General features: G+C 39.4%; 1 protein-coding gene across 1 annotated transcript; it reads right to left on the bottom strand.

Annotated features, from left to right (window-relative positions):
* Window positions 1–217: 217 nt before the first annotated feature.
* On the bottom strand, window positions 218–938 carry LOC120289367 (receptor-like protein EIX2). Its single transcript, XM_039304171.1, has one exon. The coding sequence runs from the start codon at window positions 911–913 to the stop codon at window positions 314–316; it is 600 nt and encodes a 199-aa protein (XP_039160105.1). The 5' UTR covers window positions 914–938; the 3' UTR covers window positions 218–313.
* Between the last annotated feature and the right edge of the window lie 20,348 nt (window positions 939–21,286).

The raw sequence follows: 21,286 nt of genomic DNA on the forward strand, positions 1-21,286 counted from the left end.
AGCATAAACAGGACGAAATGAAATTTGCCAACATAATTTCACATCATTGACAACCAAAACATTTAAAGTATAATAACACGAAGTACTGCTAGATTGCTAAGCAACACCAAATTACAAAATGACATGATTTGCACTTTCCAAGCCATTCCATTGACGGCTTGCTGGAACAAGGTTGAAATTAAAGAAAAAAATATCAATTACTACTGATAAAGAGAAACAGACCAACTACAAAGACGATTCTACTTGAACATGAAAACAAGAACTTCACGAGATCAATAAAGCATTGGACTAATTGATGTGGATAACGGGCCTGTTACACTCTTCTCAATCTCCTCCTCAACTTGGCCACCTTCACTGCAACAATCACGTACACCATGTCCGCTTTACGATCCACAAAGTTGAAGTACACCCATCTCCAGTTCTTCTTGTACACCAAACTGCCAACAACTCCCCAAAACCCAGTCGCAAACCCAAGTAATATTACTATGTAGAACATTACCTTTTCAAGCTTACCTTCTTCATTGGCAACTTCTTCCGATGCTTGAGGGGCCGTTGCTTCGAGGCATTTCTTTTGTAGAGGATCACCACAAAGTAGAGGATTGTCGGCATAAATGGAAGGATCATCAAGTGTCTGGATTTGATTTCCCTTCGGAATTGGCCCCATGAAGTTGTTGTGTGACAAGTTTAGTTTGCTCAGTGATATGAATGCAGAAAAGCTTTGTGGGATTGTTCCCGAAAGGTGATTATTCGAAAGATCAAGTGACTCGAGCAATCTCATGTCTCCAATCATAGTCGGGATGCCTCCAGAAAGAAAGTTGCGCGATAAGTTCAAGCCTCGCAATCCGGAGAGCAAGGAAAGCTCTCCTGGAATCTGCCCAACCAATTTGTTGCTCGAGAGATCTAAATTCACCATAAGCTGTAGATCAAGTGTTGTGTAGTCAAGATTCATCCCCTTCACAACCTGCTCCACATGCTCTTGAGTCCAATCCGTTGGAGCGATGGCCGCTGTAGTGTTGAACGCTGTTGGCCCAAGCATGGGAAGTGTAGCCACATAAGCAGGAGAGAGTGAGTTGCCTTCGTCTATGCTTTTGTTTAGTTTCATACCTTTCATATAGCCAAGACAATTTGGAATCGTTCCTGTTAGATTGTTGACTGCCATGTCCAATATTTGCAGTGCAGAGAGTAAGCATAGTTGTGAAGGAATGTTTCCATTGAACATGTTTTCCCGCAGTCTAAGAATCTGCAATAACCGAAAACTTGGTCCAATCCAATGTGGAACACTTCCTGAGATTTTGTTTTCTCCAAGATCCAAAATTTGCAAGTGTCTACAATAGTTCAAAGTCATAGGAATTTCTCCATGGAGACTATTGTTGTTCAAGTGTAATGACACAAGCCCAATTAGATTTCCCAAAGAGTTTGGTATGACTCCGTACAACTTATTGGATGATAAATCAAGGTTCCCCAACAGGCTCTCCTTCCAACATGCGGGAATTTCACCAACTAATTCATTCCTTCCAAGGTGCAATTCATGCAGAAATTCCATCTCGCATATTGAGGTGGGTATTGGACCACTTAAGAAATTATCATTTAGATTCAAGGTTTTCAAGGTTTCCAATTGATCCTGAAATCACTAGGCCAATATCTTGCGAAAAGGAAACTTCAATTGAGATCCTGCAAGAAATCTAATGAATTTATTTGGTTGTGAGAGAGATCTAACAAGACAGAGGAAAAGAAATTTCAACCGAGATCCATTTATTTGGTTGCAAGAGAGATCTAATGAATTTATTTGGTTGTGAGAGAGATCTAAATATAGAACATAAAATTTTTTCAATGGAGGTCTATTTATTTGGTTTTGAGAGAGATCTAACCAAGGACTAAAAAAATTGAGATCCATTTTTTGGTTGCAAGAGAAATCTAATGAATTTATTTGGTTGTGAGAGAGATCTAACGAAGATAGACCAAAAGGAAATTTCAACCGAGATCCATTTATTTGGTTGTGAGAGAGATCTAAAGATAGATCATAAAATTCCAAAGAGCTATTTATTTGGTAGTGAGAGAGATCTAACCAAGAAGACTAAAGAAAGATCCATTTATTTGGTTGCAAGAGAGATCTAATGAATTTAGAAAGATCTAACGAAGACAGACTAAAAGGAAATTTCAACTGAGATCCATTTATTTGGTTGCAAGAGAGATCTAATGAATTTATTTGGTTGTGAGAGAGATCTAACCAAGACAGACTAAAAGGAAATTTCAACCGAGATCCATTTTTTTGGTTGCAAGAGAAATCTAATGAATTTATTTGGTTGTGAGAGAGATCTAACGAAGACAGACTAAAAGGAAATTTCAACCGAGATCCATTTATTTGGTTGTAAGAGAGATCTAAATGTAGAATATAAATAAATTCCGAAGATTCATTTATTTGGTTGGGAGAGAGATCTAACAAATTTATTTGGTTGTGAGAGAGATCTAAAAATAGATCATAAAATTCCAAAGAGCTATTTATTTGGTAGTGAGAGAGATCTAACGAATTTATTTGATTGTGAGAGAGATTCAAGTAGGATAATGACATGAGACCTAGCCAATTTGGGAGAGATCCTGAAATGGAGGCATTGGACAAATCTATCATCATGAGACTGGCTTGCGTTCTTATCCATCGGAAATTCTGTTCCAAACTTGCATGACCCCATCCTCATGAACCGGAGATTGAAAGGTGGTATCCAGTCAAAATCCACCTCAATAGCTAAATGGTTGTTGCTGATATCTAAGTTTTGCAGCTTTGAGAGGTTGGAGAAGTGGATTTGGGAAACTGTTCCTCCTAAGGAATTTGCTGAAAGATCTAAAGAGGAAAGATATTGAAGTTGTCCAAGACTCTGTGGAATAGTACCATTTAGAAGATTGTTGTTGAGATCTAAAAATGATAAGACTTGCAATCTTCCAAATGCATCGGGAATATTCCCTGTTAATTGATTATCAGAAAGACAAAGTACTCTCAAGCATAACCAATCATATGGAGATGGTATGGTTCCATGTAATTGATTATATGATAAGTCAAGTACCGTCAGGTTTTTCAAGTGAAATAGCCAATCTGGCAAAGTCCCCTGAAGAAAATTATTGCTTATCCCCAGTCGCTTGAAGTTTTTCCCGATAAGCCCTGAAGAACTTCCCTCCACTAAAAATATCTCCTCATGAAGTTCGTTAGCATCCAAATATAGTGACTTGAGGAACGGTTTTTCCCTTAAGAAGGAGAACAACCCTCCTTCGATGCTTTGTAACAAATTGTTTGCAAGATTGAGATCGACAAGACTTCTCAAGTTATTGAACCACCTTGGTATTGAAGAGTTGAAATAGTTTGACGAAAGATGAAGGTGCCGGAGAGAAGTCATGTTTTGAAATGGAATGCTTGGGATGGGACCCCCGAATAAATTCAGTGAAAGATCGAGGTATTCAAGAGAAGTCATATGTTGAAATGGAATGCTTGGGATGGGACCCCCGAATAAATTCAGTGAAAGATCGAGGTATTCAAGAGAAGTCATATGTTGAAATGGAATGCTTGGGATGAGGCCCCCCAACGAATTCCCTGAAAGATCGAGGTACTCAAGATGAAGAGCAGTAGAATTCGCCAAGCAATCAAAAGACGGGTGAGAGTTATAAAGCCCACAATATGATAGGCTCAAATGGGATAAAGATGGGAGTGCACTAATCACCTTCATGAGGTCTCCAGATTTGTTAACATGTATTCCACTCATGTCAAGGTACTTTAATTTCTGAAGATGTGAAAGCCACTGAAAGTCATCAACAGCACCCGCGTGATAATAACCATGGAGATCGAGGACTTCCAACTCGGTGAGATTTCCCCATTCATGAGGAACAATTGCAAAATGGAAAGAGTGTGACAAATCAAGGTACCTCAACTGCTTCATGGAGCCGATGAATTTGGACATGTGCGCATTTTCGAAAAAAATCCCGCTCAAGTCTAGGTAGCTCAAGTATCTCAAGTTGAGCAAAGAAGAGTTTAGTTCACCAGCTTCTGAAAAACTCGTTGGGACGAGTAATCATCCAACGAGTAATCATATTCTGATGAAAACCAGAGTTCTTCTCCTGGTGGGAATGGATATTCATTTACTGATGTGATTTGGAGCTTGACGACGTGTCCATTTGCTCGATTGCACGTCACTCCGATCCATCGACAGCAATCTTCACCATTCCAAGAAGAAAGGACGTGAGATGGGTCTGAGAGACTTTGTCTGAGTTGCAGCAGAGCGTTCCTTTCTTCTTCAAAGCAGATGGAGGATGAGTTTCCGTTTCTGCACAAGCATACATATGCATTGTCTAAAATTAACAACAGACTTACTAATACAAGCACTTTTACACTATCATGTCCCGCCATGAACGATGATGAAATTGAAAATGAAAGGTATATTGCACGCCGGCTCAGGCTTCAAGTCTTTGGCTTGGGTGCATTTGTTTAAATTTTGGGAAGTTGGTTTTGAGTGGATTCTTAAGAATGGACAAAGGATATTTATAGTGAGCAAGGCAAGGAATGATAGTGAACGTAATCAATTATTGTTCTATATCATCAGTGTACGATGCATATCATGTGTACATAATTTCATTTACCATCTCTTTAAACGTAAACATCAGTTTGTTGATTTTAAAATTATCCAGCAACATCCTTATGACTTGACTCCAAATCGACAATCTCCCAAAAATCAGACTTTTGTGCTTACAGTCGAAGATGTTCCTGACCGGTCGCATTTCATTAGCATTGATTGGACCGGTGGAGTTAAGGCTTGCGTTGTAACAGGCATATGCCCCAAATAATTGATGAGGCAGTTATATATTTCAAAATCATACTTTTAATTTATTAGCTAGATGAAAACCCACCAAGCTGTAATTGTATCCCATCATCGAACAATGTAGGATAAGGTTAGAATATGCGCAAATTGGATTGGGAAGACATCAGGCGAAAAACTTGAAGATTAAGGAATAAAATATGCGGGACCCACTAATAAATTAAAGTTAAAAGAGTGATATGAAGATATGAGGAACTTGGCTTTTTTTTGCTTTTTTGTGAATTCGTGGGAGGAGGAGCTGCTGGCCGAATCTCATGTTTGTGGAATTTATGTATGGCCAAGTTTTGCAGTACAAAACCTGCAAGCACCAAGTCAAGTCTCGAGGTCTATGTCATTCATCTTATACAACGACTTGGGCTGCTGGCCCGACCGCATGTTTGTGGAATTTATGTATGTGCCAAGTTTCGCAGTGCAAGACCCGCAAGCACCAAGTCAAGTCTTGAGGTCCATGTCATTACCTTATACAACGACTTGGGTCTATATTGATCTGTTTGCATTTATTTTGCAAAAATGCATTTCAATTAGAATTTTAATGAAATGGACGCTTCTTTTCTGTGTAAATCGAGCAACTTACAGGATAATAGTTCATATCAATGTTATGGAAGCTGTAGGATCATTCTCTGTAAATCAACAGGAGGAAAAAGCTGATTTTCAATTTCATTCAACTGACAATATTCATATTACTACCCTTCCACGCTGTAGAACTTCCACGGGATGTATATAGATGGAGAAATTATGGAAATGGATCGGAAGAGGAAAAAGTACAAATGGGACATTCCAGATGGATTTGTTATTTTAATTTTTTATAATCCAAGATGGAAATAAAGATTGTCACACAATTATTTCTCTTCTATATATTATTGAATGGTGATCTTGTTGAAGAAACTTAGACCGATGACTAAAAAGATAAGCCATTGAATTACGGACAGGAAAAGTTAATAATTTAAACATGTGCATTCAATGGACAAATATTAATAATTTAAACAGGCACGCAAATACGAATAAATGTTGATAAATTGTTGTGGGAGTTGGTAATTTTGAACTGACCAAATGAACATTGATAGGTGATTCAAGTTTCTGCAACCTAATTCCATTCCAAGAATTTAGGGCATGACCTATTGGCCTTTATAAGATAAAGGACGAAATCTCCGGCTAAATATAGTGATTTAACGAGAATATCAATTTATTAAAACCTTTCATCAAATAAATATGCTAACAAGAACAAGGCCTTGTGAATAAATCAAAACGAGTGTCATATATTTCATTTTAAAAGCTTTTACTCAAGTGATGTAAAACAGAGTCCCATGCCACCTTTCGCTCTCTCTATGACTCGATTAAGTTTGCTTATATTCAGAACCTGAAATGCTAAAAAGTGGGGTGAGCAAATATACAGTTCGATAAGTGATAATCACCCTTCTATATGATCAAGCAAAAAAAAGAATGCAACTTTAGAAACTAAGTGTGCATCCATATATATCAAGACAATTGAATTCATTGCATTCCCCATGTTTTAAGCATAATGCTTATATTCCAACACTCATAAGGGATGCACCCTATCATAAAGCATGCAACATAATAAATACAACATATTTCATACTCATTCAATTGCCCATATCAAGAAAACTCTACCGTCATGCTTCATCAGGCTCAAAAACCATAATTGGCTATAGTTACGCCTCGAAAATCAAATTTGTTGTCATTAAACCCCGGAACAGAACTCGTCCGCACATGTATGCCATATCATGTCTCAATAAGTTAATTCACAATAAATATCAAATCCATACCTCAATACAACATGCTGGCGTTAACAGGGTTACTAGGATAGTTACTTAAAAAATGGCTTTTACACATTTTTAAGTAATATGAAGTGAATTTCGGTATTCTTAGAGCATACAAATAGAATTTACAAAGGGGTGTATGGGTGTGCTCAAATTTCATAACATGTCATGTGCACCAGTGATTTACATGCCGTGTGAGTAACGGATGCGCGCATCCAACGTATCCAACAATTCCAGGGAATCTAATCATCGTTTTGGTTTTCAATTGCGATTGGACGTTTTCATGTTTCTTTCAATTGAAGGTCGTGAAATTGAAAGTCCACGAATAACTCCAACCCGAGTCAACCTTTATCACTTTTCCATGAATCTCTAACTTCATCCTTAAGCTAGTCCAGTATTAGTTTTCTTTTTTTCGTTTTTCTATTTTTGTGAAGCAGCAGTCCCAGTAGAGTACCTATGTCTCACTTCCATAGGTTAGAGTTGAAACAGAGAGGAAAGGGGTTCGCCTTTGCCATCGCTATAAGCCGATAAAATCTTCCCTCGGTCATTTCAATGTGGAAATATCCCGCAAGCACCACGTCTTTGAGGTCCATATCCTCATTCTTCCAGATCCTCTTTGTCCAGATTTTTATGCGTCCATATTTATCTAGTTTGCATTCATTTATTTTATAATGAGCAAATATCGTGTATCTTTTATAATGCCATATTGTTCTACAAATGTTCCCTTTGAGCATATAATATCCCAAAATTACATCCATCAAAATTGGCAAAATGGATTTAATTGATGCGAATGTAAAATGTTTATGATTAAATTGATCAAATTAAAATATTTATGCATGAATTGGAGAAAAGTACCAAAAAAAATCTTAACCCTATTGCAGTTGTACCAATTCAATTCTAAACATTTCAATTAAACCAATTTAGTTCTAAACCTTTTGAAATTAGTACTAATTCAATCAATCCAGCCAATTTAAACCAGAAATTTCTAACGTGGATGCAAATCATCATATGTGACATGGCCAATGCTAACGTTGATATTTTTAAAAAGATTTTAAATACTTTTTGAAATTTTTATTATTTTTAATTAATCTTTTATTTTCTTTTTTAATCTATTTTCCTCCTTTTACTTCTTTTCTCTTTTTCTTTCCTTATTATTATTATTATTATTATTATTATTATTATTATTATTATTATTATTACCCTTCACCTATTGCGAACCAGTAGAGGTCGTCAGTAGCCAAGGGTTAGGGCTCGGATACCTTGCCTGGCCCTTGTCGGCTCTCACCAAATCCAGCAAGCAAGCTTATCTTAGCTTAGCCTCTTAGCTTAGGTCTTCACTCTGGTGCGCCTTTCCCTAATTTTAGCAACCACGGCTTCTTCTTTTTTTTGTGGGAGGGGTTTTTTTTGGGGGGGGGGGGGGTGTTGAAGGGGTTTGCATTGCAGGATTAAACGTTTGAGATACAGAAGGAGATATACAAGGTCAATAGTACGGTCAAATTTAGTTCTCTCATTTCCACGCAATGCGAACTCTCCTCTCCTTTCTCGCCGGTTTGGCAAGGGGCGGTCTTGCCACCATTGCCAGGCGCCTTGCCAGCCTTTGGCAAGGCCTAGGCAAGGATCCCCTCACTAGCCTTGCCTTGGTGGAGGGTAATAAGGAAAAAAAAAAAAAAAGAGGAAAAAAAAAGGAAGAAGAAGAAAAAAGAAAATAATAATTAATAAAAAAATTCAAAAAGTATTTATAAATTAAAAAAGTGCCAACATAAGTGTCAATCATGTTATGCAGGACGATTGGCGATTATGTAAGCAATTTTCAACCTAAATTGGCCGGATGGATTAAATTTGTATCAATATGAAAAAGTTTATGACTAAATTGGTTTAATTGAAAGGTTTATGACTAAATTATACCAATGTAATAGGTTTATGACTTTTTGGGTACTATTCCCGCCTAAATTGGTACCAACGCAATAGATACAATATGGGATAAGATTTGGAGTTCCATAACATGACCATACACTCCATCACAACTGACTTCTTTCCATTTGCAACAATCTTCACCTTTCCAAGAAGAAAGTAAGCGAGATGAGCCTGAGAGCCTTTATTTAAGCTACAGTGAAGTAAGTAAGCGAGATGGGTCTGAGAGCCTTTATTTAATGTACAATGGAGCCTCTCTTTCTTGCTCTATGCAAATGGATGTTGAATTTTTGCAAAAGCATACACACAAATTATCTAAAATAAGTAATAGGATTACTAGTCAAGCACTTTGGAATAGTATCTCCCATGAGGAACAAAGGAGAGAATAGGTATAAGCTTTTGAGAGTCCATTTGAGGGTTCTCTTAGGAAACCTAGATCACTTAAAGAGAAGGGCAGCGAAGATTTACTTATGCGTATGCATGTTTACCATATCAAAGGATGTATATTCAACACATGTGAGGTCCACATGTCATAATCATAATCATGAAGAAAAGGCACATCCACTCTTGCAATTGGAGTGGGTAAAACGATGACCGGACCACATCTAGAAGAGAAAACAAATCAGCTACAAAAAGGGCTAGTCAACTCACCATTGAGGAGGTCGAGGAAGATTTTGCAGTGTTTGACACGGACCATGTCAAGTCTTTTGGGTCTAGGTAACAATCACACAGGGATTTTTTCGCCAAAATGTGTCTATAAATATACCATCTATTTCAAGTTACAATCTTAACTAAGTTACCAATTTTTAAATAGCAACCTTAATTATATTGTTAAAGTCACTAGAAATGATAAAACTAAAGTTAATTGGTAAGTTAGTGGAAGAAAAATTGGTAAAATCACTATAATTTTGGGACGCATTCTAAAAGTCCTATACTCTCATAAAATAGAGATCCAAGTGGGAGCTTACAACTATTAGACCTTTTTAGATCTTTGTTCATTTGAAAGTTTAAAACATAGAGTAACAGCCAACTAAGTATTATCAATTGCTTCTTTTAGCTTTATACATAAAAAAACGAGACTCTTTCTTCTGCAGTCTATCACTGGTAAACTCAACAGTAATTCCTTACTGACATTTAGTAACTTTAATAGGTTGGCAAACTACGCAATAAAAGTTGACAGATTATTACAAAAGTCAGTAATACTAAGGCAACCAAGTAAGCATTTGTCGGTGATTTGAGATGTGACAACCCAAATTCATAGTCAGAATCGAGGGAATTTTTCATAATCAAAGAAAACCTTTACAATATCAAAGAAAAAACCTTCAGCCAGCGTAAAACCTTTCATAGAACAAATATAACAACAAAGTCCAGAGCATTATGAATCAATCAAAATGAGAGCTTCATATTTCATTTTAATAGCTTTTACTCAAGTAATCCAGAATTGAGTCCCATCCCACTCCAGGTTGCTCTCCACGTGACACGATAAGTTCCCTTATTCTTTGAACTTAAAATGGTAATAAAAGAGGGGTGAACAGAACCACGGTACAGTAATTGGCAATGAGCACTTTTGTTGGATCAAGCAAAATACAATGCAGTTTTAGAAACTGAGAGTGCATCCATGTGTATCAAGACAATCATATTCATTGCATTTCTTGTGTATCAAGGTAATGCATATATTCCAACAAGTCATAAGGCATGCATCATCAATATAGTATGGCCAGTATATGTCAAATTAATTCGATTGCTCATGTCAGGAAAATTCTACAATCACGCTTTGCGATACATAGGCTATGTTTAAGCCCTGGATATCACGTTGATCGTGGAAGCCACAAAACCATTTTGTCCGCATGTATTTTATATCATGTCATAATGCGTAAGTTAATAAGGAGCATAAATCACACCACAATCTGGCATCAAAAGAATTACTAGGATTGTTACTTGAAGATGGCCAAAGTTATTGCATGCAAAACCCTGCAACTAGGCTTTTACACCTTGTTTTTTTGGCACGTATGCTATGCAAAGTGAGTTTTGGCATTCTTAGAGCACACAAATAGAATTTACAAAGGTGTGTGTGGATGTGTTCCTATCTTATATAATATCCTGTGCACCTGTGATTTATGTGCCGTGTGAGAAACGGATGCATGCATCTAACATATCTAAATAGTAGGTGGGAATTTAATGATCGCTTTGTTTCCAATTGCAATTGGAAGTTTACGTATTTGTTTTAATTAAATTTGGTGAAATTGAAAGTCTTCGAGTAACTCCAACTCGAGTGAGCGTTTACTACTTTTCGATCAATCTCTTTCTTCATCCTTAGAGATTATTTTATTTTCCCTTTGGCGAGCAGCGGTCCTAGCCGGGTAGTCATGCCTCACTTTCATAGCTATCGAACTCGAAACAGGGATATTCGCCAATGCTATAAATCGATGGCATCAACTTCACTTGGTCACATCACTGTGGAAAACCCGCAAGACCCGCGAGCACCAAGTCTAAGTCTTGTGATCTTTGTCGGCAGAAGAACACCACAAGTGCCATAACTTGGCACGCCGGGACACTTAAGTGCCATAACTTCCAAACGGTACACTTAAGTGCCACTTTTTTTCAAGTGGGACACTTAAGTGCCACCTCCGGCGACCCTTGCCGGAAATCATACGTGGCACTATTTTATTACTATTTTTGCCAACGTGGCTCGCCGGAGAGCTGAGTCGGCGCTCAGTCACCAGAAACGACGTCGTCTCCATAATAAAAGCCCCAAATCTTCCGAAAACGACGTCGTCTCCCCAAATGCCCCAAATCTAAAACCCTAAATCGGCCAAAATCCCTATTGAAGTGCTCGAATTGAAGTCTCGAACCCTAATTTTCATTTGCCCAAAATTCCTTCGTCGAATCTTGGAAATGGAGAGCGGGACTCGCAGCGGCGCCTCAATTTCCTCTCATCGAAGCGAAGGAGAAGGCCAGCGTTTCTGTTTTTGTGGGTTACCGAGTCCAAGAAGAACATCGTGGACTCAAATCAATCCTGGGAGAAGATTTTATGGATGCGCCCGATATAAAGAAGCGTCGAAGTGCAAATACTTCAAATGGATTGATGAGAAGTTCTCGACCGAGCCACGAGAGGTGATATTGGATCTACTTCATAAAAGACAGCAATCTTCATCTGTGTTCGTGGACGACTTGGACGATGTTGACTCAATGCAAGCTCAAGTGTCTTCAGTGAAACTTTCGAAGAATGAAGTGTCAATGCACGCTCAAGCATCTTCAACTAAACCTTTCAAGAATGAAGTCCCAATGATGAAGATTGAACGAAAGTGTTACCAAGCGTGTATTATGGTGTTGTTTTGTTGTCTATTGTACTTTATGATGAAATGTAAAGTACTTGAGAATGAGAAAAAGTTTCTGCGACTGCCATAGTTAAAAATGGTGTTGTTCTGGATTAAACGTTGGGTTTTTTCTTTTGAAAGATGCGAAGAAGTTTGTGTTGTGGAACAAGATCATTGTTGCTTTGTTGTCGTTTGTGCTGTGGTATGGACTTGCCATAAGTTTACCATCATCTTCTCTGTTTTGATGCAGAATCATCTTCTCTGTTTTGCAATGCAGAATCATGTTCTCTGTTTTGATGCGACCGACATATACACAAGACAAACATGAGTCATTACCCGAGTGCCATAAGTTGTATTCGGTAATCACGTAAGTGCTAGTCGCGATGAAAAAGGATCACTTTAGTGTCAAGTTATTGTTAAAGTGATCGGTTAAGTGTCACTTGTAGTTAAAAGTGAACAGGTTAAGTGCCAAGTTTTTTAGAATAGGATCGGTTAAGTGCCAATTTTTTTGTCGGTTTTACGCAAAAATTGCGCCAGCCACCAAAGACCGGCGACACCACCAACCATCACCACTATCCACACTACACACTAGGCGCTCCACCACCACCATCTTGGTGGTGTTGCTGCACAAGATACTAGTGCAAGGCTCGGCTTGCACTAGTTTGCACCAATACACATGGTGTAAGATGTGCAAACTGCACACTTGTACCAGTGTAGGTGCAGCTGCTTAAGCCTATAACCCCACCACAAACCAATAATCACCAGGCATCACCATCAGCCACACCAAGCACCCAGCCACGACATTAGCACCCCACCAACAAACTGACTACCACCTACCACCAAACATCACCATCCACCATCACTAGATACACCAGCACTCCAGCTATCACCACAGAACACCAACAGCAGCAGCAACAAGTAAAAGCCAGAATCCATGATAAACAACAACATAAATTGACAAGCAGCGCAAGATCATTTCATTGATATTAATATCATCAAGTCTGAGTCTGACAACATTCATTTCATTGATATTTCATCAAGTGTGAGTCCGAGTCGACAACATCAATGAATGACAAACTAAAAAAAAAAACAAAAGATAACCATCGATGCATAGACTTTCTATATGCACGACAACATCATCGTTTACATAACTGTTTTTACTCCTAAGCTCCACAAATCCTATCACATCTCATCTCATCAATCAATATGCACGACACCCCCTGTTCGTCCTCCTTTCGATGGGCCTTTCACTTGATTCATAATTCTGGCACTCTTTCTAACTGGACGTGCAACTTCTTCTTCAACCTTCTCGGTATCCACCGACTCGAGATGGAGCTGCAAATGTCATAGGCCGAATTGAATCAAAAGGAGCCGGAGTGGAGCCGGAGATGGAGCTGAGCCGGAGCTCGAGCTCGAGCCGGGTTCTTTCTCTTATTTTTTTTGGCACAGATTGATGTTGATGTTTTCTTCTTTTTTGTTGGTGCAGCCGTCGATTCTTGAGTTGGGCCCGAGATAAGAACCGAACTTCTCCCAGGCTACAAAAAAACAATAAATTGTTAGCAAAAATCTACAGCATAAATTAAATTAAATGCAGCCAATAAAACTTACATTGAGAATGACTGTTCCAGTAGGCTCATCTCGTATACTGAGCCATAGCCATATTGTCCGAACCTCTTCCCAAGTGCCCCTCTTGTTTGAATAGGGCGTCACTTTCAGGAACTTGTGATTTGTTGCCCCTTTGTCCTGCTTTCTTGGGCCCTTTAACTACGCCCGAGGCTTGTTCGACCCATTGTGTTGGGCGTCTTCTAGATGGCCTTTGTGTACCGCCCTTCACCTGGCCTTGTTCTAGTTGTCCTTCGTGTAGCCCTTCAACTTCGGTGACACCTCCTTCGTTTGGCCTTACGGTGGTACCGGTGGTGGTACTTGTGGTGCCCTGCAGTGATTCTTCCGGTGGCTCGTGATGATCCTTGAGGTGGCTCTGTGATGATCCTTGAGGTGGCTCCTGTGATGGCCCTTCAGTTGGCAGTTGAGTTCGAACTTGCTTTCTTCGAACCTGAGAAAGAGGCGAAAAGATACCATAAATATAATATCGAGACATATAATAATAAAAACTGAATACAAATTGATTGAATTTAGCACTGGGTATTTCTTTTTCTGAAGAACGGTCGACCGCACCGGCCGTGATGCTTGGGTCAATCCTTCACTGGCCGTGATCTTTGCTTGGGTCAATCCTTCAGCTGGCCGTGATGCTGCCACTTGGGCCAATCCTTTACGGGTGTGTTCTACCTTGCCTTCTTCGAACAGGCTTCGGTTTCATGACTTACCGAGGTTCTTCTTGTGACCTAACAAACACATTACATACAAGGCCAAATAGGATATCATTATGTACATTTTTATGATAAACGACAAGAAAGCAACATAAACATAAAATAAATTTCATGACTTACCGGGGTTCTACTTGTTGATCGAAGAACAGTCGACTCACTTGGCCCCTATTTGTGTGCATTTCTCCAACCTGTCTCTTCACTAGGCCCTTCACCTTGCCTCAACCGTTGTTGCTTCCTCAATTGACAACCTTTAATATTGTGGCCTGTTAGGCGACAATAAGAGCACGTGATCTTTGCACCCTCCCCTGCTCATTCTTTGCTGACCCGAGACCTCTCCCTCCGCCATTCTTCGTCTTCGTTTTGTCCTTCCAATTGTCTTCTTCAAAGTGGCAAAGGTAGAGGTGCTTCACGATCCGTGGGCTCCCAAAACTTGCTACTTCTAATTGGCTGCATCATGAACGATAGGAAGCAAGATACTTTGATTTATGGTACCAATCATCGATGTAATCATCTATATTGTCGCCCTTCAACTGGATGGCACATATGGCATGTGCACATGGAATTCCACTTACTTGCCATGATCTACATGAACACTTCCTACTTCCTAGATTGACAACATACTTATCGCACCCTTCATTATCTCATATCCGTCATCTCCATTCCAAATGGGATGACAATGCGTACTTGCAGCCAAGTTGTCATCCAATTTCTTCACAATCCTAGGACCATATTGTCTTGTCCACTTTGCAGCCTCATCTCTTTGTTTCGCAGCCGAGTCATAACCGCAACTCGTATATCTTCAAGCATTGAGATGACGGTTTGCATCTGGCATCTATTATCTTCGAATTAAATACTTCACAAATGTTGTTGTCGACGTTATCGCACTTGAACTCCTCATCTTTGAAGAATGCCCCGCACCAATGCTTCGGTTCTAGTTGAAATAGGGTAGCACAACCTTCCTTTGTCAAGCGAAGCGAGTCCTTCTTTGGCTATTCTAAAGTCAGCCATGTTTGCACTCTTTGCTAATTGCCAAAATTGCAATTGCAGCTTATCCCCTTTATAGTTCTTTGCCCAATTTCCGTATATGTGCCGCGCACACATTCGATGTTCAGCATGGGGCAACAACTCGGCTCTAGGAACCAATCCCCGCAATAATTCAAAGTAAGAAATATTATAGCAAATTACATGTTCATATTACAAAGCAAAGCAAAGCAAACTATTGACTAAACTTTTCAAAAACAAGCATTACCTTACGTTGGTCACTCGTGAATGCCCACCCTTCCCGTTTGTTATCTCCAAGTCAGCCATCAGATTTTTCAAGAACCAAGACCAATTGTCCTTGTTCTCAATGCTAGTGGGAACATTTGGTTATTCGCATCTCTTCCAATCGCTGCCAACAATTCTCCCTTGCACAAGCCCTTCAAGAAACTTGACCGTCCAATCCTATAATCCGTCCGCAACCAGCTAAAAAACCTCGTCTCGCATGCATCAAAGCACACATAGAACTTATCGAACTTGGTCCCATGATCGGAAGTGGTCTCTCAATCACCTCTACATACACTCTACTTGTAGGGTTTTGCAGCCTACACTCCCAAGCATACTCCCACACCTGCCCATATTCCTTAGCATACCGACCAATAAGTACCTTTATCACCTTTTGCTTTGCTCTTTTGCACCGATTCCTAGATACATTGATGCCTACACGCTCCTTCACCAGCATCCTAAAGTTAGCAAGTTTCAAGTTGGGCATCACCTTGATCGGATCGAAGAAGTGCTTCGACAACCATGAACTTGTTACCCTTTTGTTTTGAAAATTAATGGAACAAGTGTGTTCCTCTTGGTAGGCTCTAATCTGAAAAGACCCACTCTTCTTAACAAACGCACCGTAAATCTTCCATGGACAGTTTTGCTGCGAACACCTAGCTCTTACAAATTTCTTGGTATTTCTAATGAAATCAATATTTCTTTGTGCAGCAATGGAAGAACTCAGTATAGCTTCCCTAAATTGTATCGCATCATGGAATTTCATACCTACTGACAAAGTAGGAGATGCAACAGATGGATCATAGGAAGGAAACTTACTTTTCCTTCTACGCACGGCTCGTTGATCTTCTTCAACTTCGTCCCGGGAAGTTGCGGTGTCGATGCTTTCTTCATAATCTGTCTCGAGGACTGGCCAGCAACACCAACATCTGCGGGGCCTTCGTCTCGTTTGGATGAACAGCTACATGCAAAGTTGCAAATCTATCGACAAAAAGTCCCTTTGTTTTTCCTTGACTGTGTAAGCTCCTCATCGTCGGCGTCACTTAAGATTAACAAATTTTCAGCTTCAGCCAACCCTTCATCGTCATCGTCACCCTCACTGGATTCAGCTACTTCCCAATCTAATTCAGTGATGGTGACATCACCCATGTCACAATCGCTCTGGTGAACAGCATCTGCGCCCCTCTCCTCCCCATCCTGTCCATCATGACCTACTTCATCTCCTCCTTCTCCTACTTCGGTGGTATCTGTGTCATCATGTTCGTCCTCACTATTGTTTTCAACAAACACTTTCGCCTCTTCGCCATGAAGATAATGATATAAGACATCCCTAAAACCATTATCATCTTCCAAAACTCTCAAACCATCTCTCAAGCCTTTCCCAGGAACACAGTACAGTAACTTTTGTACTCTACAAGGCAAAAATGTCACTATATCCCTAACAAATCCAATATAAGATGCCTTCTTTATATCTACAAAGATAGTACCCTCATTCCCCCCCTCATACTCCCACTCATCCTCCCCAATCACAAAATCTCCACCGTAGTAAACGATGACAGCAACATAGTCTTTATGCGCCATTTCTGCAACAAAAGAGGACAAATATACAATTAACTATTTTGGGACCACATTCACAAAGAACAGACAATTGCAAGTGGAGGTCCCCACACTCTTTATTAAAGAAAAGAAAAGAAAAGAAGAAGAGAGAGGGAAGATGCGGTCGTCGACAGCTGCAGCTTGAAAACAACAGGCCTCAGGACAAGGACAAATAAAAATTAAGATGGGACCCGACAACTGCTTTGATTATGCCGTCGCATTTCTTTAAAATATGGAGAGATTCCTCAGCATGGGTCCTCAACAATGCAATTTATTAAACAAATATCCAGAAGTCCCCATCCCCACAACCTTCGATTCTCACATGTGCAAAGTCCAATACTCTGAACCCTAACAATCACCAATCATCGCACATTTCACATCCGACCACTACAAATTACTTTCGCACATCACAATTCAACACCCGAATGAATCACACATCACAAAGTGGATGAGGCGACGTCGAGCCCTACACCGAGCCCTAATTTCCCCCCCTCGAGCCCTACACCGAGCCTATATTTCAATGCCGCTCCTAAACTGTCAATTTGAACCCCCAATAGGATTGTAGCACTACATCTCAGCCATTAAATCTCACATCAAGCGACCTTTCCCCTGCCGACCCCCAAATTTGAAGTCCGAGCCTAATAAACGAGTCGGAGCCCTAATTTCACCACAGGGGAGAGGAAGAAGTGAAAAAACCTGAGCAAATCGACGACGGCGAGCGATGACGGCGCGACGACGGCGACCGACGACGCCGACCGACGACGGCGACCGACAAAGGCGGCGGACGGCGAGCGATCACCTGCGAACGGCGAGCTGTGAACGGCGATGGATGGATGGAGAGGACGTCAGACCTACTGTGAACCGACAAAATGTTAAATTCCAAATAAACGAACGACGTCGTTTTGTTTGGCCAAGTGCACAGTGGATGGGGCGACGTCGTTTTCCTCCTCCACGTCTCGCTTTTAAAAAAAAAAAAAAATTGCCACATCGTTAAGCTTGTCGCCGGAAAATGCCACGTCTGCATTTTGGCCGGTTTTCGCGGATTGGCACTTAAGTGTCCCATTTTCTCCGATGATGGCACTTAAGTGTACCATTTTAAAGTTATGGCACTTAAGTGTCCCGGCGTGCCAAGTTATGGCACTCCAGGTGTCCCGACCTCGATCTTTGTCCTCATCCTACCTGGTCCCTTTTTCTAAGTCTTGTGGTCTTTGTCTTCATCCTACCTGGTCCCTTTTTCATCTCCCATGCCAAACTCATCGCTTATGTCCTCATTGTACAAGACTAACAAAATAAGTCCTCAACTTTCATTCGCACTTGATATAGAACAAAATCCCAATTGTCCTGAAAATATCCAAAGTTTCAGGCCAAACAACACCAAAGCAAGAAAGCATATATTAATAGGATGTGTGCCTAATTCTGCTATTACCCAGGATATTCATCATGTTTTTTTCTTTTTTTTCTTTTTTGTATAAACTCGGATTTATTCTGCAGTGTAAATCTAAGGGATTTATATAGATGAAGAAATTATAAAAATTTGGAAGAGGAAACAATTAAAATAACCAATCAATTACCACTCTTTAATTTTCTCTTCATCGATGGATGGCGCAGTCAAAGAATTAAGGACTAGATAATATTATCATATGTGTTAGAACAGTCACAACTTCAGCAAAATTTAACATCGCCATATATAAAAGAGACTAGCGAAGTTTATATCTAATGATTTAAGTTAGAAACCATCTCTTTACCATTGATAAAAGGAAATGGAGAGAATCGGATGAATGAAGAAAGATAACTCAATTACTTCCTCTAAAACATAAAAAGCAAGTTATAAAACATTGTTCGTGGTTGCTGAAAAAGCTTAAAATTGTGCCAAGTTCACACATGAAGAGTTTCTAGAAATTCGTAAGGACTATAATCATGGGGAGAGACTTTGTTATGCATATGCATTCTATTATTTAAAATGTAACTAGAGATATAACAAAGGAAAATACTTATTGCTTTTGATTGGAACACACATCACATTACTTAGGTGAATGCATGTGGACCATCTCAAAGGATATATGTTCAGCAGATGTGAGGTCCACATGTCATAAATATAATCAGGAAGGAAAGGCACCTCCATTATTGCGATTGGACCCCATCCAGAAGAGAAAATTGATCCTCCAAAAATTAGTGCAGGTAAACTTGGCAGCAAGTGTGGCACCCTTAAGGAGATCGTGGAGGACTCCGTCCAATTTTTGCAGTGCTGGACACGGACCAAGTCAAGTCTTCTGGATCAATGTCGTTAATCATACAAGTTGATCTCTCCGTCTATGTCACTAACAAAGTCAAATCTTTTGAGTGTTGGTTATCATAATAAAGGAAAACGCTGTCTTCTTTAATAGGAGATCATGAAGTGACAATTTGCACATAAGTCCAAGTCAAATTGGACACTTTCTCTCCATACTTAAATCAAGCAACTTCCAGGATAATACATATCGATGTTATGGATCAAGAAGCCACAGACAAGACGGTTTACCGAGTCAATCTGCAAAAAAGAAAAGAAAAGAAAAAGGCAACGCTGTGGCTGCTGTAGGATCATTTTCGGTAAATGAACAGGAGGAAAAGGCTGAGTTTTGACCTAAGTCAATTTTATTCAACTGATAATTTTCATATTACTAGCTTTCCACACAGTAGCACGTCTACGGGGATGCATAGACGGAGAAATTATTAACTAGGTTTGATATATTTAACCGAGCGCAAAGAAGGATTTAGGCCCCAATTAATTATGAAAAGATGTTCTAAATAAAAAGACATTTGGAAATGATGAAGTTCGCAAGGGGAGAAAAAAAAAACAAGAAGAAGAAGAAGAAGCATGGTACAAAATAGTGTGACATTCCATTCCGGTGAGTACCTCTATATTATTGAGTTGTCCATCTTGTTGAATTCATTTGCCGAAATTTACATTGATGATGAGTGTACATATGCAGTCATTAGCCATTTTCCGCTGAGGAAGGATTAATTTGATCACTTAGTCTAATACATTAACGAACATATTATTGGAAGGAAAGCGATTATTAAAAGCAAGAGATCACCCGAGCACAAGAAGTTTCATACACCCAAAATGAAGAACCAAAAGTTAGGGAGAGGGCATGAAATTGCTCATTACTTAAGCGGTTCTTGAATCATTTCTTTAACATGGCTACGTTTACAGTTATAGCCACACATGCCTTGTCTATTGCCTGATCCACGAAGCTGAAGTAAGCCCTATACAACATGCCTTGTTGGCATCAACAGAGTTACTAGGGTTGTTATTTGTACTTAATCACCTTCACTGTTATAGTTACTGCATGCAGTGAGTTTTGGCATTCTTACAACACACAAACAGAATTGACAAAGGGACTTATGGGCGTGTTTCAATTTCATAGAATATCCTAAGCATCATTGATCTGTGTGCCGTATGAGAGATGGGTGCATCCATTTAAGGTATCTAATAATTCCAGATAAAGTTAATTATTGCTTTCGTTTTCAATTGCAATTCGGAGTTTCCATGTTTCTTCCAATCAAATGTCGTGAAATTGAAAGTCCCCGAATGACTCCAAGTCGAGTCAACCTTCATCACTTCTCGGTTAATCTCCTACTTCAGCCTTAAAGCTGCTCCAGTATTCTTTTCTTCTTTTTTCTTTTATTTTCTTGGTGAGGCGGCAATCCCAGTAAAGAAGTCATGCGTCACTTTTATAGCTTGAAGTCGAAACAGAGAGGTGTTCGCTATAAGTCGATTACATCAACTTCCGTTAGTCAAATCACTGTGGAAAACCCGGAAGACCCTCATGCAACATCCCTAAGTCTTGAGGGCCGTATCCTCGTTCTGCCAGTGGCCAAGCCCAACGACCAGGGCAGAGAAAGAAGGAAAGGGTTGGCTATTCCACATAGAATGTTCGGCACTAACTAGATTATCATATTAATAATTTTCAATCAAAATTGATTAAAATGACTAAATTGACAAATCGTCAAGAGAGACTAAATTAGTGAATTATCAAAAGATTTAGGACTAAATTTGCACAAATTAGGTTTAGGATTTAATTGATAAGTTGTTAAAATATTTAGAACTAAATTGGTACAATTGAAATGATTATGATTAAATTGGCTGCCATACAATACATTTAAGAATTTTTGGACAAAATTTGCTATTTTAGAGTGGTTTGGATGGAGAAGAACACCATAATAATCCAACAGTTTTGGTATGGGTTGCTTTTGTCATT

This window comes from Eucalyptus grandis, chromosome 11 (assembly GCF_016545825.1).
Source record: "Eucalyptus grandis isolate ANBG69807.140 chromosome 11, ASM1654582v1, whole genome shotgun sequence".
Classification (NCBI taxonomy): domain Eukaryota; kingdom Viridiplantae; phylum Streptophyta; class Magnoliopsida; order Myrtales; family Myrtaceae; genus Eucalyptus; species Eucalyptus grandis.